Source organism: Trachurus trachurus (genome assembly GCF_905171665.1).
Source record: "Trachurus trachurus genome assembly, chromosome: 4".
In the NCBI taxonomy this organism is placed as follows: Eukaryota; Metazoa; Chordata; class Actinopteri; order Carangiformes; family Carangidae; genus Trachurus; species Trachurus trachurus.
In genome coordinates, this window is record NC_139898.1 from 22,464,726 (window position 1) to 22,483,143 (window position 18,418).

At 40.8% G+C, this 18,418-nt stretch overlaps 1 protein-coding gene across 1 annotated transcript in view; it reads left to right on the forward strand.

The window, feature by feature from the left end:
- Positions 1-18,418, forward strand: part of abca7 (ATP-binding cassette, sub-family A (ABC1), member 7) — a 29,640-nt gene that overhangs the window by 2,239 nt on the left and 8,983 nt on the right. The window contains exons 4-35 of the mRNA XM_083970664.1: positions 127-268; positions 958-1,082; positions 2,230-2,348; positions 3,066-3,263; positions 3,412-3,504; positions 4,085-4,322; positions 4,534-4,673; positions 5,336-5,452; positions 5,563-5,760; positions 6,413-6,618; positions 7,038-7,214; positions 7,333-7,555; positions 7,797-8,018; positions 8,428-8,632; positions 9,290-9,403; positions 9,844-10,015; positions 10,722-10,853; positions 10,957-11,096; positions 11,196-11,333; positions 11,720-11,958; positions 12,326-12,383; positions 12,552-12,754; positions 14,018-14,147; positions 14,995-15,140; positions 15,430-15,554; positions 15,695-15,802; positions 15,902-16,097; positions 16,334-16,428; positions 16,845-16,877; positions 16,997-17,102; positions 17,976-18,050; positions 18,167-18,336. Coding sequence (XP_083826790.1) covers positions 127-268; positions 958-1,082; positions 2,230-2,348; positions 3,066-3,263; positions 3,412-3,504; positions 4,085-4,322; positions 4,534-4,673; positions 5,336-5,452; positions 5,563-5,760; positions 6,413-6,618; positions 7,038-7,214; positions 7,333-7,555; positions 7,797-8,018; positions 8,428-8,632; positions 9,290-9,403; positions 9,844-10,015; positions 10,722-10,853; positions 10,957-11,096; positions 11,196-11,333; positions 11,720-11,958; positions 12,326-12,383; positions 12,552-12,754; positions 14,018-14,147; positions 14,995-15,140; positions 15,430-15,554; positions 15,695-15,802; positions 15,902-16,097; positions 16,334-16,428; positions 16,845-16,877; positions 16,997-17,102; positions 17,976-18,050; positions 18,167-18,336 — 4,783 coding nt within the window. The remainder of the gene's footprint in view (positions 1-126; positions 269-957; positions 1,083-2,229; positions 2,349-3,065; positions 3,264-3,411; positions 3,505-4,084; positions 4,323-4,533; positions 4,674-5,335; positions 5,453-5,562; positions 5,761-6,412; positions 6,619-7,037; positions 7,215-7,332; positions 7,556-7,796; positions 8,019-8,427; positions 8,633-9,289; positions 9,404-9,843; positions 10,016-10,721; positions 10,854-10,956; positions 11,097-11,195; positions 11,334-11,719; positions 11,959-12,325; positions 12,384-12,551; positions 12,755-14,017; positions 14,148-14,994; positions 15,141-15,429; positions 15,555-15,694; positions 15,803-15,901; positions 16,098-16,333; positions 16,429-16,844; positions 16,878-16,996; positions 17,103-17,975; positions 18,051-18,166; positions 18,337-18,418) is intronic.

Sequence of the window (18,418 nt, forward strand, 5' to 3'; positions counted from 1 at the left end):
TATGGTTTAGTCCAGTGTCTGTAGATTGATTTCAGGTCAGCGCCACAGTAATGTCATTGTTTTGTGTTTCAGGCTAATCTTCTTCTGCTGAACCGTGTGTTTGTTTTTCTTTACCTGTGCTTGCAGGTCACTTTCCAAACAAAGCCTTACCATCAGCTGGCACCTTGCCCTGGATCCAGGGCATCATCTGCAACACCCACAACCCCTGCTTCCACAGTCCCACGCGGGGGGAGACACCGGGACAAATTGGCAACTTTGACAACTCTATGTAGGTAGACCAGAGGTAAAAAATAAAAAAAATAAAAAATAAAAAGCTGTGTGTACTGGTGTAATTCACAGTCCACAAGAATTCAAAATTATATACCAAGGAGTGAAAACTTTCCAAAACTTCACATAGTTTCTGGATAATTACCGATTGTCAAGTTTCATTTCATTTTGCTGTGATGCAGAACTCAGTGAAACTTGGAGAAACCATCACAGTCAACACTGAATTTATTTTACCCTTAATTCCTAGAATAATCAGTCAAAAAATAATGTTTCCTTTGAAAAATTAAATAATCGCAGCTTCTCAAATGTCTCTTTGTGTGTGATTGTAAAATGTGATTGTAAAATTTATCTAATTGGTTTCTGGACTGTTGATTGAACGCAGTATTTTTATGAATCAACCCTATTCTTAAATGTTTTTCCATTTTCTTCATCCGAGTTGTGCTGTTGAATAAAATGAGATTACAGGTTGTTAAAACCTCTTTTTCCAGCATGCAAAAAAAACAAAACAACAGAATTTGTTTCAATGAAACCCATTTAAATTTAGCTTTAGCTGAGTGCTTTGTTGAACACACCTGGTGGTGTGTTGTGTGCTGATTCACTGTAAAGGCTGCTGGTGAATATACAGTAGCTGTCGTGCCTGTGTTTTCCTCAGTAAGGACTCCTCCTCTTTGTTTTTCCCGTCTCCTACAGCCTGTCTCGTCTCTTCGTGGACGCCCAGACTGTCCTGTCCTACAGTGGAAACCAGAGCTTCTTGGGCCTTCAGGACCTGATGGAGAGCGTCCGGAGGCTGGGGGAGCGTCCTGGAGCCTGGCCAAGTACCACAGCTTGTTTGAATATCCTCTAGTACTGATCTATAGGGATGCACTTGCATGCTGACTTAGTGACACTTAAACACACTGGTGCTCAAGAACCTTATTCAGAAAATTTGTAGAGTGGGAAGTGCAAGGATTTTTTTTATATCTCTATATATTTTATCTTTTGTAATTGATGAGTCCAGTTGTTGTACCTTGGCAAAACACATTAGTGGACAACAGTGTAAATCTTCAAGATTACTTACCAGTAATCAGAATAAATTATGTATACAGAGAAACTCAATAGAGCTTTGGTGTTAACAAGGTCATCATGTGTTGGTGTTAAAATCAGTGTATATTGATGAATTCACAGGTTCTTCTTGTGTTTGAATGTTTTTTTTGTGCTGATCTTCACACAGCTGCACAGCCTTGCAACAAAAATTAAGTTCATGCAGGCAAACAACAACAAGGAAGCACAGAAATCTATTCTGAGTTTTTTTTTTTTATCCTGCACTGTTCCCAGACCTATCTGAGCAGGACTGAGCGGTTACAGCAGCAGCAGCAGCAGCAGCCAGAGTTTACAGTAAAGCCATGAAGGGTTTTAAACAGGTGTGGAGTGAGCAGCTGAATGTGGCCATTCACTGCTGTTGTGAAAGTAGCACAGAGTGTCTGTCTGTTCAGCCTCTCCTCGCTGCAGGCAGATTAAATTACATGACTACCCCCAGACAAACAATTGGATGACTGAAAGCAGGTTTTTAAGTGTTTGTTTCTGTAACAGGTTCAATATGAACAGCCTAATGGATATCTGCTGACTCATGTCATTTTATTTATGGAAAACTACAAACAAAAGCGCTGTTTTTTCTTGCTACACAGGATTAATTATGTCATTAATGTCCACCAAAATATAAAAGAGCAGGATGTTAGTACTTTGAATGTGTAACCTGACCCACTAAGTAACATGTAGCCACACAAACCAGCACCTCCAGTTGGATAGTAGCGAATTATCCTAATTAGTTACTAATGCATTATTCAGTGTTGAGAATTTTGATCTGAGTTTTGATTACTTTTCAACCAGTGATATTAAATATTAATAAAAGAAAAATCAGAATTGGATGTCAAGAATTTACTAAAACAACAAATGAACAAATGAACCTTTCTGTTTCTTCTGCAGCAGAGACAGTGCAAGATTTCATGAAAGCCAATGAGACGTTTTCAACCTTCCTCCTGACCAACAGCAGCATGTCGCCTGCAGCCGTGGACCAGCTGATGAAGGCTCGTCTGAACATGCAGGTGAGGTTGGCTATACTGTATATATATATATATATATATATATATATATATATATATATATATATATATATATATATATATATATATATATATATATATATATATATCATATAATATAATATAATATCATATATCATAGGATCATAGGATTGTCGTAAATACACAACTGCTAGTTTCCATCCGTGGTCCCAGACATAAAAGAAAACATACAACCAATATCACAAACACATACAAACAGTACAATATCACATACAAATACAATACAAACATCAATTGCAATTAAATAAAGCATTGCTAACAAGGTTGAGCTAAGGTGCCTGATGTCAGAGTGCTTGTTTTGTGTGTATAATACTTCCCTAAGTGAACACAGTTCTGTTTCATATTTAACCATGTCTTAAGCTGTCCTTTAAAAGAGGTTTATGTTGGGTTTTCTCTAATAGTATTGCATGTAGTGCAACCATTAATGGAATGGATATAACTTTCTGTGCAAAATTTTCTGAATTATAGCATAAAATGTTGATAACTGATCAACTGTATTTTGGTAAAGAAAATGGGTAAAATTTTACAAAATAAAGAAGTACGGAAAGCATAGAAAAGGTAGGATCAAGAGATGATGATGATTTATGATAAACAGAGGATCCTGCATTATATCTTTCAATGATGTTATAGCCAAACATTTTGAAACTAAATATGGCGAATCAATTGGGTCTCATCCAGGTTTCTGTGGCTGGAGCTGGGATGCGTCTGAAGGAGCTGGTGTGTAATGCGAGCATGTTGGGCCGGTTTCTGACCGTGGATGGAGGAGAAGCCGCCATGAATGATCTTCAGACGGAGCTGTGTGGCGTGCCCGCTGACGTCCTGCAGGAGGCCGAGCGCCTTTTCCTCTCTCAGCTCGACATCAGCAAGCTCTTAACGGTACGGATCAGCGGACAGGGAACGGAAAATTCAATGAGTTGAGATATTGTTTCCTGTCTGGAAGCTGTGATGCTGAGTTGCTTATCTATCTGATGAGCGAAGATAAGTGCATGACATTAAAAAGCTGTTTGTGTCTGCTTCCTGTCAGAGAGACAGACTGATGGCCAACGCCGGAGACCTCAGGGCCATCAGTCAGGCCGTCACCTCAGCTTCCCGGGAACTGGCTGTCCTCATAGACGATGTAAGAACATACGTACACCTTATTTATACAGTATGCATTCGCTGTTTATATTTAATTCATAAAACCAGACTAAAGACCGAAAAGAAAGTTTTGGAGGTGCTGCACATTTGCATTTATCATGGAAAAGACAAAAGTGAGGACATCACGGAATAAACAGTTATTTTGATTTCATGTTGTGGGTGAATACAAATGTTTCTTTCACAGTTTGTTTAGCTGACCTCTAAATTACCCATAACCCATAGCGTTATGAATTTGACAATTGTTTAGATGAATAATTAGTTGATTAATTTGATATATTTAGTGCAATATATGTATTTAGTTGCATATATTTATTGATGTATTAAGGTTTGATATTACACGCACAATAAAGGCAGTGCTGCAAGTGAAACAAAATGCTTTAAGCTTTTGTAACACACAAACAACAAAATCTTTAAGCCTTTTTTCCTGTTCACTTTGCTGTTGTTGTTTTGTTCTTACATAATGTTTTTCTCATTTTCTGATGCAATAAAATATTTCCCTCTCTTGTTTGTTTCCCTTCTGTCACCCTAAACTTTTTGTTTTCTCTTCTGTCCTCCCTCAGTTTTCTTCCCTCTCCAGCTTTGCAGAGTTGAGCGAATCTCTTCGTCTTCTGTCTCCAGAGAATCGCACGGCGAAGCCCTTAGAGAGTTTCCACGCTTTCTCAAGAATCATGTGTGGCCACCCTGAGCTTGGTGGCGAACGCATCCCGTCACTCAACTGGTATGAGGACAACGACATTAAGTCCTTCTTAGGCAAAAACGGCACGGAAGACAGCGACCTGGACCACGACAACAACACCAGTAAGTTTGTTTGGTTTTACTTTGTTTTCTTTAGCTTGATGTGAAGAAAATGGCTTTTAAATGATAAGAGACCTTAATAATTTTCATTCTGAGTAACAACACCATGTCACAGAGCATCCAGTGCCAGCTGTATCTGCCATTGCCTGTCCTCTGCGTGCACTGTTATGATGTTCATCTATGTCGTGTTTGATCTGGTCTTCCCGTCCTGCAGCCCCTTTCTGTAAACGGATGATCCAGGGTCTGGAGTCCAACCCCATGTTCAACATTGTATGGCAAGGAATCAAGCCTCTCTTTATTGGGAAACTGCTGTACACACCAGACACTCCTGCAGTACGACAAATCATGAAAGAGGTACAACAAGATGATGTTAAACTTTATGTTTATGTAACCAGAGCACAAACGTATTACCATTTAAGGCACTTCTTGCTGAAGCTAAAGTTACACTTAAAGAGGAACTATGCAAGTATGGTGGCTTTCCCGCTGTTTTGCTAACCCTCCTCCTGACCATGTGCATTTGTTTCCAATGAAGCTGGCGAGAAAGCAATCAAAGGGGCGGTAGATAACGTTATATATCATATACGATGTTCCGACGTGTGTATTTGTTTAGTTTAATCTGTCATAAACAAGAGATTATGGTGTTTGCGTTGGCATCACGGTGCACAGAGACGAGAGTTGGGACACCGAGGCGGCGGTGCTGATCTTGCAAGGTTGGTTTTCGGCCAAGAGATGCAATAAGGGACACGAACGTGAAAGACAGAGAGCCTCCATTCTCCATCATAACAAGTTACAATTCATTAAACCATCACAATTACTCCAAAGATGTTTTTTTTTTAAAAAGGTAAAAATGTAGCATAGTTAAGCCACAAATCCTGCATAGTTCCTCTTTAATTCACTACATGACAGTGACCCATTTTTAATCTTTCATGATTTTTGGATTGAAGGTGTTCTCTGCTGTTGTAGTCGTTGTTGAAAGACACTTTAACGTAACTAACTACAATGTGTGTCTGCTGAAGGTGAACAAAACCTTTGAGGACCTGCAGATCCTTCAGGAACTGAACGAAGCCTGGACAGAGGTGGGACCACGCATCAAGAACTACATGGAGACAAGTCTCGAGATTCAGATGCTGCAGGTCTGATTGGCCAACTACTGTCTGTCTGCAAAGATGGTGAATCTATTATGACATATTCAGTACTTTAAAAAAAAACATTTTTATGTGACATACGTGTGTGCATGTAACAGAATTTGTTGAGGCGCCCGGAGGTTGCAGTATTGGTCAATCTGCGTTTGGAGAACACATCCTGGACCGCCTCACGGATCGCTAACTTCCTGGCCACTCCCTCACCCAACGCTACTAGGAATCCAGGAGCGCCACCGTCCTGGCTGGACATCTATAACGACGTCAGCCATGTCATCAGCACTATCACACAAGTCACTGAGGTTCTTTGCCTGCTATTCTCTTTTTTCTTTCCTTTCCATGAATTTTAACGGAAATTCAAAAATGGGTAACCCTTTAATTAATAGGCTGCTGATTACGTGATAATGTCAAGAAATTGCCAAGAAATAACAAGTAATTGCGTCATTACGTCTAGAAATAGCCTAGAAATAACGGTCAATTTCATAGTCATGTCGAGAAATATAGCCAAGAAATAACGATTGATTGGTCTTGAGAAATATTTGGGCCTTTCCCAAAAAATTCAAAACATTAAAAGCATGTGTAATCTTTGCCTTTATGAAAAACATGACATTACTATGAAATTGACTGTTATTTCTAGGCTATTTCTTGGCATTTCCACGTAATAAGCGGCCTGTAAATTGAAGGGTTACCAAAAAATGTCATTTGGAAATAAATGCAAAGTTATTTTTATGTAAGCTATGTGGTTAAATTTGATATGTTAATTGTGCGTAATAATTTATTTCTGCTTTCTTCTTTTATACTCTGTGGTATACCCACCATTATTAGAGCCATTATTAATTAAAAGAGTGAAGATGTAAAAGGTAAATCCTGAAACTAAAGTCCTTCCTGTGATTTGTATCTTCTTTCTTTCTTTCTTTCTTTCTTTCTTTCTTTCTTTCTTTCTTTCTGCTGCAGTGTTTCTCTCTGAACAAACTGGAGGGGCTGGAGACTGAGGGTCAGCTGATCGACAGAGCGCTGGACCTACTAAAGGACAGACAGTTCTGGGCGGGTGTGGTTTTCCTGCTGCCCAACTCTTCGTCTCCTGAGCTGCCGCCCCACGTCACCTACAAGATCCGGATGGACATCGACGATGTGACTCGGACCAACAAAATCAAGGACAGGTGCTGAAAAAAAAACACCCAGAATGCCTTGCCTTTCTCCTGCCTCGCTTTCAGAGTAATTAATGGATCATTACACCGGAACGTCAAGGAAGCTGCTTTGGGGTTGCAACTCACTAACACTTAATATTTATCATGCAAATAGAGACATAAAGCATCCGTGCATATTTGGGTAACTAGAAAATAAGAACTGCAATACAGCCAGGAATATTTTTCTTTATAAAGTTCAAACTGAAGGGACGAGAGATGTTTAAGCTGCATACCTATACTGCACATGAAAGCAGAGAGGTTTTGCTCATTATCGTGTTTGGTAGCTGTGAAAGGATCACCTGCATGAAATTAATTGAACAAATATTAAGCCAAAGACAAACGTTTAGTTTTCCCCTTACAACATGGTCTTGTGCATTTAAAAAAAACATCAGGTTTTGGGATCCTGGCCCAGCAGCAGCCCCATTTGATGACATGCGCTACATCTGGGGCGGCTTCGTGTACATCCAGGACCTGGTGGAGAAAGCTGTGAGCCAAGTCCTGACCGGAGTTGAGCAGAATACGGGCATCTACATCCAGCAGATGCCTTATCCCTGCTACGTGGACGATGTGTGAGTCATGTGGTGTTATAAATAAATGTTTTTATATTTTATATATTTGACTAGAAACAGACCAGTACATCCACAATGTTAGTAAATCCAAATTCTCCTCGTTTCTGGTTTTCCACAGTTTCATACGAGTGCTGAACCGCTCCCTGCCACTCTTTATGACTTTGGCCTGGATCTACACCGTGGCCATGATCATCAAAGGTATGGTGTACGAGAAGGAGGCGAGGCTGAAGGAAACCATGAGGATTATGGGTCTGGGAACGGGGACTCTGTGGCTCAGCTGGTTCATCACCAGCGTGATTCCTTTCCTGGTCTCGGCGGCGCTTCTTATTGCTATGCTCAAGGCAAGACGACCACTCACTCTACAGAAAACATATTGAAGGGCAGACAAATGCACAGTAAATGCTAAATATTGTTGGCTGGCTGTTTATTATCAGACATATAGAAATGAGAATTTTAGATTATTTATCTCCTTGCAGATATTGTTAAAGTATAAAGGATTCAGATTGTGATATTGAAAGGATAGACTCCTACAGTCGCTATCAAATCCCTCTAACCTTTCTCTCATGTCTTATTTCTTTCCAGTTGGGGGACATCTTACCATACAGTGACCCAGCTGTTATCTTTTTCTTCCTCATGGCCTTTGCGACCGCCACCATCATGCAATGTTTCCTCATCAGTACCTTCTTCTCCAAGGCCAACCTGGCTGCTGCCAGTGGGGGAGTCATATACTTCAGCCTCTATCTGCCCTATGTACTGTGTGTGGCCTGGAGAGACCACCTCAACACCACACACAGAATCTTTGCTGTGAGTAAAATAAATAATTTGGGTACAAATGTTTTTATTATCTTTAATATCTGTTTCTCATTCATTAAACATAAATATGTACGATATAAAAACAGAGGAAAACCTCCAAAGCACTGTCTTTAAATCAATAAAATGCCTGTATTTATCTGTCATTGTCACAATGACATATTAAAAATCACACTGTGACAATGCCAGATCAATGAAGACATTTTATGTTTTTAATAACAGTGCTTTGGAGTTTTTCCTCTGTTTTTATATCTCCTATATCTCTCCCCAAAGAGCACCTCTAATTAAGAAATGAGTCCACAAAGTGCTCCTTGTTTGAACATTTATTGATAAATATTTACAGCTTCCATCCCAGTCAGTATCACAGATAAGAGAATAAAATGGTTTGTTCCTATTTCCTCAGAGTTTTCTATCTCCGGTGGCGTTTGGGTTCGGCTGCGAGTATTTCTCTAAGTATGAGGAGCAAGGTGTGGGCATCCAGTGGCACAACCTGCACTCCAGCCCTGTGGAAGGAGATACCTACAACTTCACTACCTCTATAGTCATGCTTTACGTGGATGCCTTCATCTACGCCACCGCAGCCTGGTACATTGAAGCTGTGTTTCCTGGTAAGACTTCATTCACTTCTATGAGAACTTAATCTGTCCAGGAAAAACACGGAGTGTCTGCGTACTGGATTTAAGCTCCCATGTGAACTGGTTCTTTCTTAACAAACAACAAACCTTCTGCACTTCATTCAGACCCACCTCTAAAAAACATTTAACCTTAAAGGGATAGTTCAACATTTTGGCAAACTGGCAATTGCCATAATCCCTATAGTTTTAGCAGTAGGTTCGTTACCTTTAATTGTCAGTGCAAGCTATTTTTAGAATGGTGGAGCAGAGCCATGAGCTGCTCAGAGCTACGCTACGGAGGACAATGGGATTTCTTGGTTTCCCTCATCAAACTCATCAAATACACAATCCAACAACTCCAAAACAAGTTGTGACCTGCACATTCACCACGCTGTAAGATAATAACGGAACGCCACGAGACAGAGTTGTTTTAGAGGAAAATGCAGAGACTGCTTGCTGAAAAACTGCCCCCGACGGGAACGCGCATCAGCGGTTTTGCATGAATTTACCTCGAAAACAACTCCGTAACGAACCTACTCCTAGAACTATGAGGATTATGGCAATGGGCCAATTTGCCAAAATGTTGAACTATCCCTTTAACTGAATGTGTGCGTGTGTGTGTGTGTGTGCGTGTGTGTGTTTTTACACCAGGTGAATTCGGGATCCCCAAGCCTTGGTATTTCATATTCCAGGTCAACTACTGGGGTGGAGTTCCCCTAGAGGCAGGAATGCCGATCCCGCCCTCACCCGGAGAGCAGGATGAAGGTGCGAGACTCTTGAGGTTTCAGCTCAACAGTTCCTGTTTCCTTTTATTTATATATTATATTTATACTGAAGTTTGTAAACAGTAGTTGCATGACTGATAAGTAGCTGTCATTGTGCCCAGTTACAGATTTTGGCGCTGATTTAAAAGCTGTCTATGGCCTCTCCTGCTTTTCATGCCATAACTTTACTCATAGTTTTGTAAACTTAATCCAATTAACTACAAATCTAGTTAATGAGTTCAGATAATACGTGTATTGACTACAATGAGAAAGTGGTGACTGAAGCCAAAGATGAGCATCAGTCTGGACTTCTTGTAATCCCTCTCCCGTAGTTGTTTTGGATTTGCTCCCAGTATGTAAAACAACAAACAAACAACGCCCCAACCTATTTAGAGTTTATTTTGTATGTTTTAAGTCCATACATTTTGTCTCTGTCCTCAGATCACATTGAACCAGAGCCCAGTAACTTGACACTGGGTGTGAGCATCAGAAACCTGGTGAAAATCTACAAGAGGGGGGCGAAACTGGCCGTCAACCACCTCAACTTGAAGTTCTATGAGGGACAGATCACCTCGTTCCTTGGTCACAATGGAGCCGGCAAGACGACCACCATGTGAGTGTAGCCGAGGACCGAAAGACGATGACTATTAGTGCTGATGCCTTCTGTGATTATATTGTAAGGGGATGCAGAATTTTATTTCTAAAATAATTAAAGCAGCACTAAGTAACTTTTCAACCTTCATAAAATATTTTCATAACTTTTGTGATGATACATCGACTTACAACAAGTTGAATGACACCTCTGTCATGGCCTGAGGGGGTCTGTATCTCTTTCTCTGGCACTAAGCAGCTTTGAGGAGCATGGTAGGAACCCGGCTCTCACTTTACTTTCACTTTCACTTTTGCGAGTCACAACAAGGAGGGAACAGGCAAAACGGCACTTTAGCAATGGATTATGTTTGTGTTTTCACTTTGAAATGATCCACTGGAAACAGAAACTTAGTTTTGATGTCTTCTGTTAATTTTAATGCAGGATATTTACAGGGCTTCATGCTAGTGTTCATGGGAAATGGAGTCTTCCTTCAGGCAAAACACTACCGCTTTGGTCCACAGGCGCCGCCAAACTCAACCAAAACTGAAAGTTCTTTAGTACTGCTTTAAAATGAAAACATGAGTTAACATGACTGGCTCAGAAGAACGGCATATTTTTTGATTTAGAGTAATGAGAAGAAGGCAAGAGAGAAAAAGGAAAAGAAAAGCTTTCACTCTGATAGTGATACCATCAGAGCAGACAGTTTAATATGTTTTTTATTTGTCAGCTCTGTCCTGACGGGCCTGTTCCCACCTACCTCTGGGACAGTGTATATCAAGGGAATGGACATTCGCCACGACATGGACATAATCCGAAGGACGCTAGGAGTGTGTCCACAACACAACGTCCTGTTCGACATGTAGGTTTCATCACATATCTGGAAAAGTCTGACTTTAATATTCAGATTTCTAAGTGTAATAGATTGATTTTGACCAATTTCATATATTTTCTGTTTGTCTCAGTCTAACTGTGGAGGAGCATGTGTGGTTTTACGGGTGTCTCAAGGGTTTGTCTGAAGATGAGGTAAATTCTGAGCTGGAAACTCTTCTGGACGATGTCGGCTTGCTGCACAAACGACACGAACAGACCAAAAACCTCTCTGGTAAAATGGCTAACTGTGAAGAAATGGCTGTGTCATTTTCATATGGATAAGTGTTTTTTTGTTTTTGTTTTTTAATTCCCAATCCTGTGTCTCTGTCAGGTGGCATGCAGAGGAAGCTGTCTGTGGCGATAGCATTTGTTGGAGGGTCGAAGGTGGTTGTTCTGGATGAACCAACAGCCGGGGTTGATCCTTACTCCCGCAGAGGGATCTGGGATCTGCTGCTCAAGTACCGAAAAGGTGTGAGACCATGAGCTACATCTTTACTGGGGGTGGGGTACAAACAGGAAGCTCTGATAAAAAAGTAAACTTTCATTAAATGTAAATATTTGGACCAAATCCAAGATTTGAAAAAGAAAGATACATTTTATCTGTAAGTCTCTGTGCAGTCGTATTATGAGTGTCAGTGTCCGTCTAAATAAGTTTCTTCTGAGTCCAAATGAGTCCTTTTCCATCATCTACCAATTAAAAAACTAAAGCTTTTGTTCTGAGGGGCATCATCCTGTTTCACACCATCATCAGTCTGAAAAAAACTCAAACACGGCCGATAAAGCATCCTGTAAGACCTACCTGAGGTCTGCAGGCAGTGTATTTGAATATCTCTCTTTGTGTTGTTTCTTTATAAGACCGGACTATCATCTTGTCCACTCACTACATGGATGAGGCAGAGCTGTTAGGCGACCGGATCGCCATCATATCCCAGGGGAAGCTCTGCTGCTGTGGCTCGCCGCTCTTCCTGAAATCCCGGCTGGGATCTGGTTACTACCTCACTGTGGTGAAGCGGGAAGGACTGGACACCAGCACTCCCAGCAGCAGCAGTATCTGCACCAGCACCAGCAGCACCAATAAGATGCCTCTGCTCAAGGTTTGCCAAGATTTGGATTTTGGTTTATAAACTTTAATTATCAAATAAATGTAAAGCATGCAGGCAGGCTTGCTATTTTCTTTCTTTCTTTTTTTTATCCAAATTTTCTTTATTGGTTTTTTCACAGAACAGTCAGGATCTCAAAAAAAAAAAAAGCTATTTTCTTTCTTTGATCTAGGTTTTTGATAAATCAGCTGAGATGAGAGGAGTCAAGCAAATACAAATGCATACATATCACAATTCATCTACATTGTTACATATACATACACAATTAACCACTGGCCTTCCAGCTGGTTTTAGTTCATGTGACAGCATCGTGTTTGTCTTCCTCTGTCCCTGACTTTAAATGCTGTAACTGTTGTTTCAGGACAGCGAATCGTCCATGAGTGAAGACACCGGTCTGGGAAGTGAGGACAGCAGCTCATGTGAGTGTGTAACAGGCTGGCACAGAACCCAAAATGAGCTGGTTCGATATTTGTAAAGTGCAGTTCGGTGCATTTGCACTTTCTAGGAGGACCACATTAGTTTTTATGATTAGATACTAAAGGGGTCGCAAAGGAGATGCATTATTTACCTCTTGTCATCATCTTCAGACCTGGCAGCGTTGCTCTCCTTGGCGCAGCATCATATCCCAGGTGCAAGGCTGGTGGAGGAGTCGGGCCGTGAGGCAGTTATCAAACTGCCGCAGACGGCTGCAAAGAACAGCAGCCTGGCCGCCTTTCTGTCCGAACTGGACCAGAGGCTGCCTGAGCTGGGCATCAGCAGCTACGGCCTCTCAGACAGCACACTGGAGGAGGTAAAACATCACATGTGGACTTTATCTACGACCAGAAACCATCTTAGAAAAATTACTATTAGAAAAAATATGAAACTCAATCATGTGCATGATTTATACAAGTACACTACCAGTCAAAAGTTTAAACACACCTCCTCATTTAGTGGATTTTCTTTATTTTTATTACTTTCTACATTGTGGATTCACTCTGAAGACATCAAAACTATGAAGGAACATATAAGGAATTATATAGTAAACACAAAAGCGTAATCTGTCACCTGACCTAAACCAAATTGAGATATTTTGGGATTAATTAGAGTGAAGGCAAAACAGTCAACAAGTGCTCAGCACCACTAGGAACTCCTTCAAGACTGTTGGAAAACCGCTCATTCTCCGTTCTCATGAAGCTAATGAGAGAATCAAAACTGAAAAAAGCGAAAGGTGGCGACTTCGAAAAATCTAATATATAAAACATATATTCTGCTGTGTTTAACGCTTTTTTGTTTACAACATAACTCCACATGTGTTCCTTCATAGTTTTGAAGTCTTAAGTATGAATCTACAGTGTAGAAAGTAATAAAAATAAAGAAAAAATATTGAATGAGAAGGTGTGTCCTAACCCTAACCCTTTAACTGGTAGTGTATAAAAAAATGTCTCAAAGGCTCCTTGCTTAGTATGTTTAAACCAGTAATGTAGCAAACATTTATATTCTGATCTTGCATATAGCCATAGAGTCTGCATGAGTTAACAAATAAAAGATAGATTAAAAAAAAGTGTGTATGCTAAGTGTGAGCATGGCCCTGAAAACACTTTCCTACTAACCTCACCTGGCTTTGTGTGTGTGCGTGACAGAGTAGTCTCCTCACATTAAAGAGGCAGCGTCCCACCAGTGTGATCTACATTGGCTCGGCCAAGTGTCAGCAGGAGGGCAGGATATTTGTGGAGCAGCCGTGGTCGTAATGGGCTTAACATTGGCATCAGATTAGCACTGATAGCAGACTTATGGGGCCTGATAAGTTTACTCACTGTGAATTCACCACTCACTCTCTGCTCCTCTGACCTCTGTGTAAAAGTTATTGATGGGGTTTTACTGCCATCTACTGTTTGCTGCTTCGGCTGTTCGATCATAGCTCTTGACAAACTGAAATTAATACCTTTAGTTTGAATTTAAAGCTGAATTAGGTGAGTTTTTGTTTACCGTTTAGCAATTTTAAGAGTTTGTATGCTTAAATGTAGCAGAGTTTTTATCTTTTACCACTTTTTATCATCCTGTTTATTTCCAGATCTTCCTACGAGTGGCAGAGGAAACTGGTGTGGATGCTGAACCTGAACTGCAGCCCGAATCTCCTCTCAGCGGACAGCCAACCATTGGGCAGATAGCACAGAGGCAACATGCTGGAGAGCCAGAGACAGGTAAGCACTAACGCTCACATAGACACATACAGTGGTTTTGTGTACATACCAGTTGTTCCACACAGCGTTTCCATGTACAGTATGGTCCGTCTACCATTTTGTCTCCAATTGTGATTGTTCGTTTTCATACTGCTGCCAGGAAGGAAAAGACGTCGTAAGCAAGGTACCGTCAGATCATCACTCACCAAAAGTCACCATGAGCAGCATGACCAGCATTTCAGAAATATGTCTTCAACCTTTATTCCCTTAACTGTTACAAGCACAAGAAAACTATTGCACTGAATTTAGCTTGTTCTCAATATCTTCCAAACATCCCGTGTCAGTGTCAGTCAGTGTTTCCCCCTGGAACTTACAGGTGCATCTCAATAAATTAGAATATCATGGAAAAGTTTATTTATGTCAGTAATTCAATTGCAAAAGTGAAACTAATAAATTATATAGATCCATCACACACAGAATGAAACATTTCATGTCTTAATTAATTTAATTTATTTTAATTGTAATGATTACAGATTACATTTAATGAAAACCTAAAATTCAGCATCTCAAGAAAATTGAATATTACTTTTTTAATATGGAAATGTTGGCCTTCTGAAAAGTATGTCCTTCTATATGCACTCAGTACTTGGTTGGGGCTATTTGACTTGAACTACTGAAAATTGGCTTTTCCATGTTATTCTAATTCTGTAATGTGTAAGGTTCAAAAACCGGAGAGCTCAATTTTAGATTCAAAACTATTAATTAGCAACACAATGTAAAGTGTCTCCAATGGTAGTGACAAGGTTTTATATACTTCTTATCCCAGTACACTGGTGTTAGTTCTGACCTGTGCCCTTCCTGTCTGCAGAACCTCAGGAGACGGACCTGTTGAGCGGAGACGGCCACGGTGGGACGCCCCTGACCGGCTGGTGGCTGACGTGGCAGCAGTTGAGGGCTCTCTTTGTTAAACGCTGGCTTTACACTCGGAGGAGCCGCAGGGGCTTCTTCGCTCAGGTGAGGAAAACACCAGCAGCAGCAGCAGCAGCAGCAGATGTTTCCGAGCTAGACTCAATCTGTCATCACAGGCTTGATGGTTTCCATAATGAAAACAGGAACTGTATCTTCAGCTTGTGACTAATCAGTCATTAGAGTCTTTGTTGGCTAAAAAGTGTTTTATTGGCTGCAGATGTTTCATGTTCACTTTATTAGTTTTGAGTCATTAGCAATTACTGGAGAAGGATTTTTTTCTCTCTTCAAGTTTGTCTTGCAAAATCACTCATCTGCAGGTCGCTTCACATTTCAGATCGTTCTGCCTGCTGTGTTCGTCCTGATCGCCCTTCTCTTCAGCCTCGTCGTCCCTCCGATTGGAAAGTACCCGGCCCTGCAGCTGCAGCCCTGGATGTATGGAGAACAGTTCACCTTCTTCAGGTTTGTCTGCACCCCAGTATGCATCAGCTTAGATTTTTCTCTGTCAGACATAAGAAAGCTACTAAATAAAGGTTTAATTCTGTGAAATAACTGGTTGTATTTGTTACCTAAGTACCTTTTTTTCTCCTTCTTTTTACTAGCAACGATGCCCCTGGGAACCCAGCCATGGAGAACCTGCTGGGAGCTCTGCTGGACAGGCCAGGTTTTGGTACCAAGTGTATGGAGACAGAGGATGAGGACAATAGCACGTAAGACAATCCCTGTTCAAATTCAGGCAACTTATCTCTATGTTTAAGACCAAAATATAACAAACACTAAATGTTCACTCACTGTTCTCCCCCCCGCAGGACGCCTCAGTGTGAAGTTGAGCGTGGTGGCCGGTTCATGCGGCCACAGATTTCTTCTCTGTCCTTGCTGCAGATGTTCAACAAAGGCAGCTGGAGCATAAACAGAACCAGTCCTGATTGTCAGTGTAGCACGGAAGACGTCCGTCGGATGCTCCCTGACTGTCCTGAGGGCGCCGGTGGACCGCCACCTCCACAGGTCAGAGTGAAGTCCGATCAGGGCTGAGTGAAGTGTTGAATGATGATCCGACTTTAACACTCAAACATTCACATGATGATGTTCATTCACTTTCAAGTTCAATCAAACAAACATGCATTTCCTTGGATCTTGTAATATTTCCTTAAACGTTTGCTTGTAAAAGGTGAAATAAACTTCAGTGTGTGTATCGGGGTCTACCATTTTCAGCTGAGATCTTTTGATTTGATATTTTTCAGATAAAGAGGTTGACTGGAGACATCCTCCAAAATCTGACAACGTATAACATTTCTGATTACCTGGTGAAAACCTACTCTCAGATCCTCAAGAAAAGGTACTGCGATAAATAATTTTTTGTCTTTCCATTTACAGTTTTGTTTACTGATGATACATACAGGGGTGAAAAGATACATTGCCATCGTCCCTTTCGTTCTCTTGGTGTTGGGAAATTGAGCTTCATTGTATTCATTTAAATCATAACACGGTGGATCGTTTTATTTTATTACTATTCGTTATGTGTTTGAGGGTTAATGATAGCCAATGTCTTTACCTTTTAAAAACATTGAAAGCAAGGCTGGTAAAGTGAGATGAATATGGAAATATCTGACTATGAATGACATCATAGCTTTGAATATCAAAATCACAGATACCTGTAATGAAAACGCTGATGTTACTATTGAGATTTCAGCTCTTTCTTTCAGACATTTCCTAATAGAATCACTCTTTCTTTCGTCCCTTTGCCATCTACAGCCTGAAAACCAAGAAGTGGGTGAATGAGTTCAGGTAAGCTGCTGCAGCCTCCACAGCCATAATGCATCTATTCTATTCTATTCTATTCAGCCTCTTTAACCAAATTAGCTTTTCTGAAGAACCGGAGAGAAATAATCAACTCCCTGTTGCAGGTACGGAGGTTTCTCCCTCGGAGGCACCGCCACCCGGACTTTATCTCAGATCCATGACGTCCAAGACTCAGTCATGGCGATCAGGACTCGTTATAGCGTCCCAGAGGTATGATCCGTTCTCAGGCTTGTTTAACCATTCGCACTCAGTGATGGGAATAACGGCATTATAATTAAACGGCATAACTAATGGAGCTGCTTTTTCAGTAACAAGTAATTGATTGATTGATGCTTTTAATGACCACACAGCCAGGCTGGTGGGATTTGTTTCCAGTACAGCTCTTTGGTACAGGTTCCAACCTGAAGGACATTAAACATATAACATAGATATACAGACAAACACATTTCTTGATGCATGAGGGCCATGCTTGTTCCTCAGCGTTCGGAGTTCAGAATGTTTATTGCAGTGGGAATGAAACTGTTTTTGAAGCGGGTTGTTTTGGTGGCAGTTGTCCAGTAGCGCCTCCCAGAGGGCAGTAGCTGGAAGGCATAGTGTGCAGGGTGAGTGGGATCAGAGATCATTTTTCGGACTCTCTCCGTTACTGTTACCGTTACTGACAGTACAATGCACTGTTACTCGCTGTTACTTGACTCAAGAAGTCCTGTCTTGAAAATGATACACCCGTTTAAGTGTACGTTATATACACAGTTTTTTCAGTCCATCAACTAGTCAGAAAAAAGCCGTTTATCTGGAACTAACCAGCTCACTCAGGCTAAAACTGAGTGAGTTGGTTAGTTCCAGATAAACGGGAGGTTAGTAAGTAATTTGACATATTTGAGCATTTTATTTTTAAAAACTTAATGCCTAACTAGTTTTTTTAATTACTTTTCCTGGTAATTAGTTACTTTTATAATGTAGTAACTCAGCTACTAACTCTGTTAGTAACTATAACTAATTACTTTTGAAAAGCAACGTGCCCGACACTGTTCGCACCGTCCTCCTGATTCTTAACATTTTGTGACGTGTGTTGGTTGATTGCAGAACAGTTCACTGGATCATCTTCTTAACCAACTGCCAGAGTTTCTTGAAAGCCTGAACAGTCGAAACAATGTCAAGGTAAACGTGTGTATGCGTGTGTGAGTCATAAAAGGAAAAATTAAACATAAAACACTTGGAATAAAATTCAGATTACAACTTCTAAAGTGCAATTTTCCTCCATTTTCTGTACTCAGGTGTGGTACAACAACAAAGGTTGGCATGCCATGGTGTCATTTGTCAACGTGATGAACAATGGCCTGCTGAGAGCGAGCTTACCGCCGGGGCCAGAGAGGAGCAAGTACGGCATTACCGCCTACAACCACCCAATCAACCTCACCAAGGAGCAACTCACTGAAGTTGCCTTGTAAGTTTTAGATGCTATATGGCTGTTTAGGCTGGATTTATCCTGTGTGTATATTTTGTCTTGTGTTAATCTGAATGTGTCG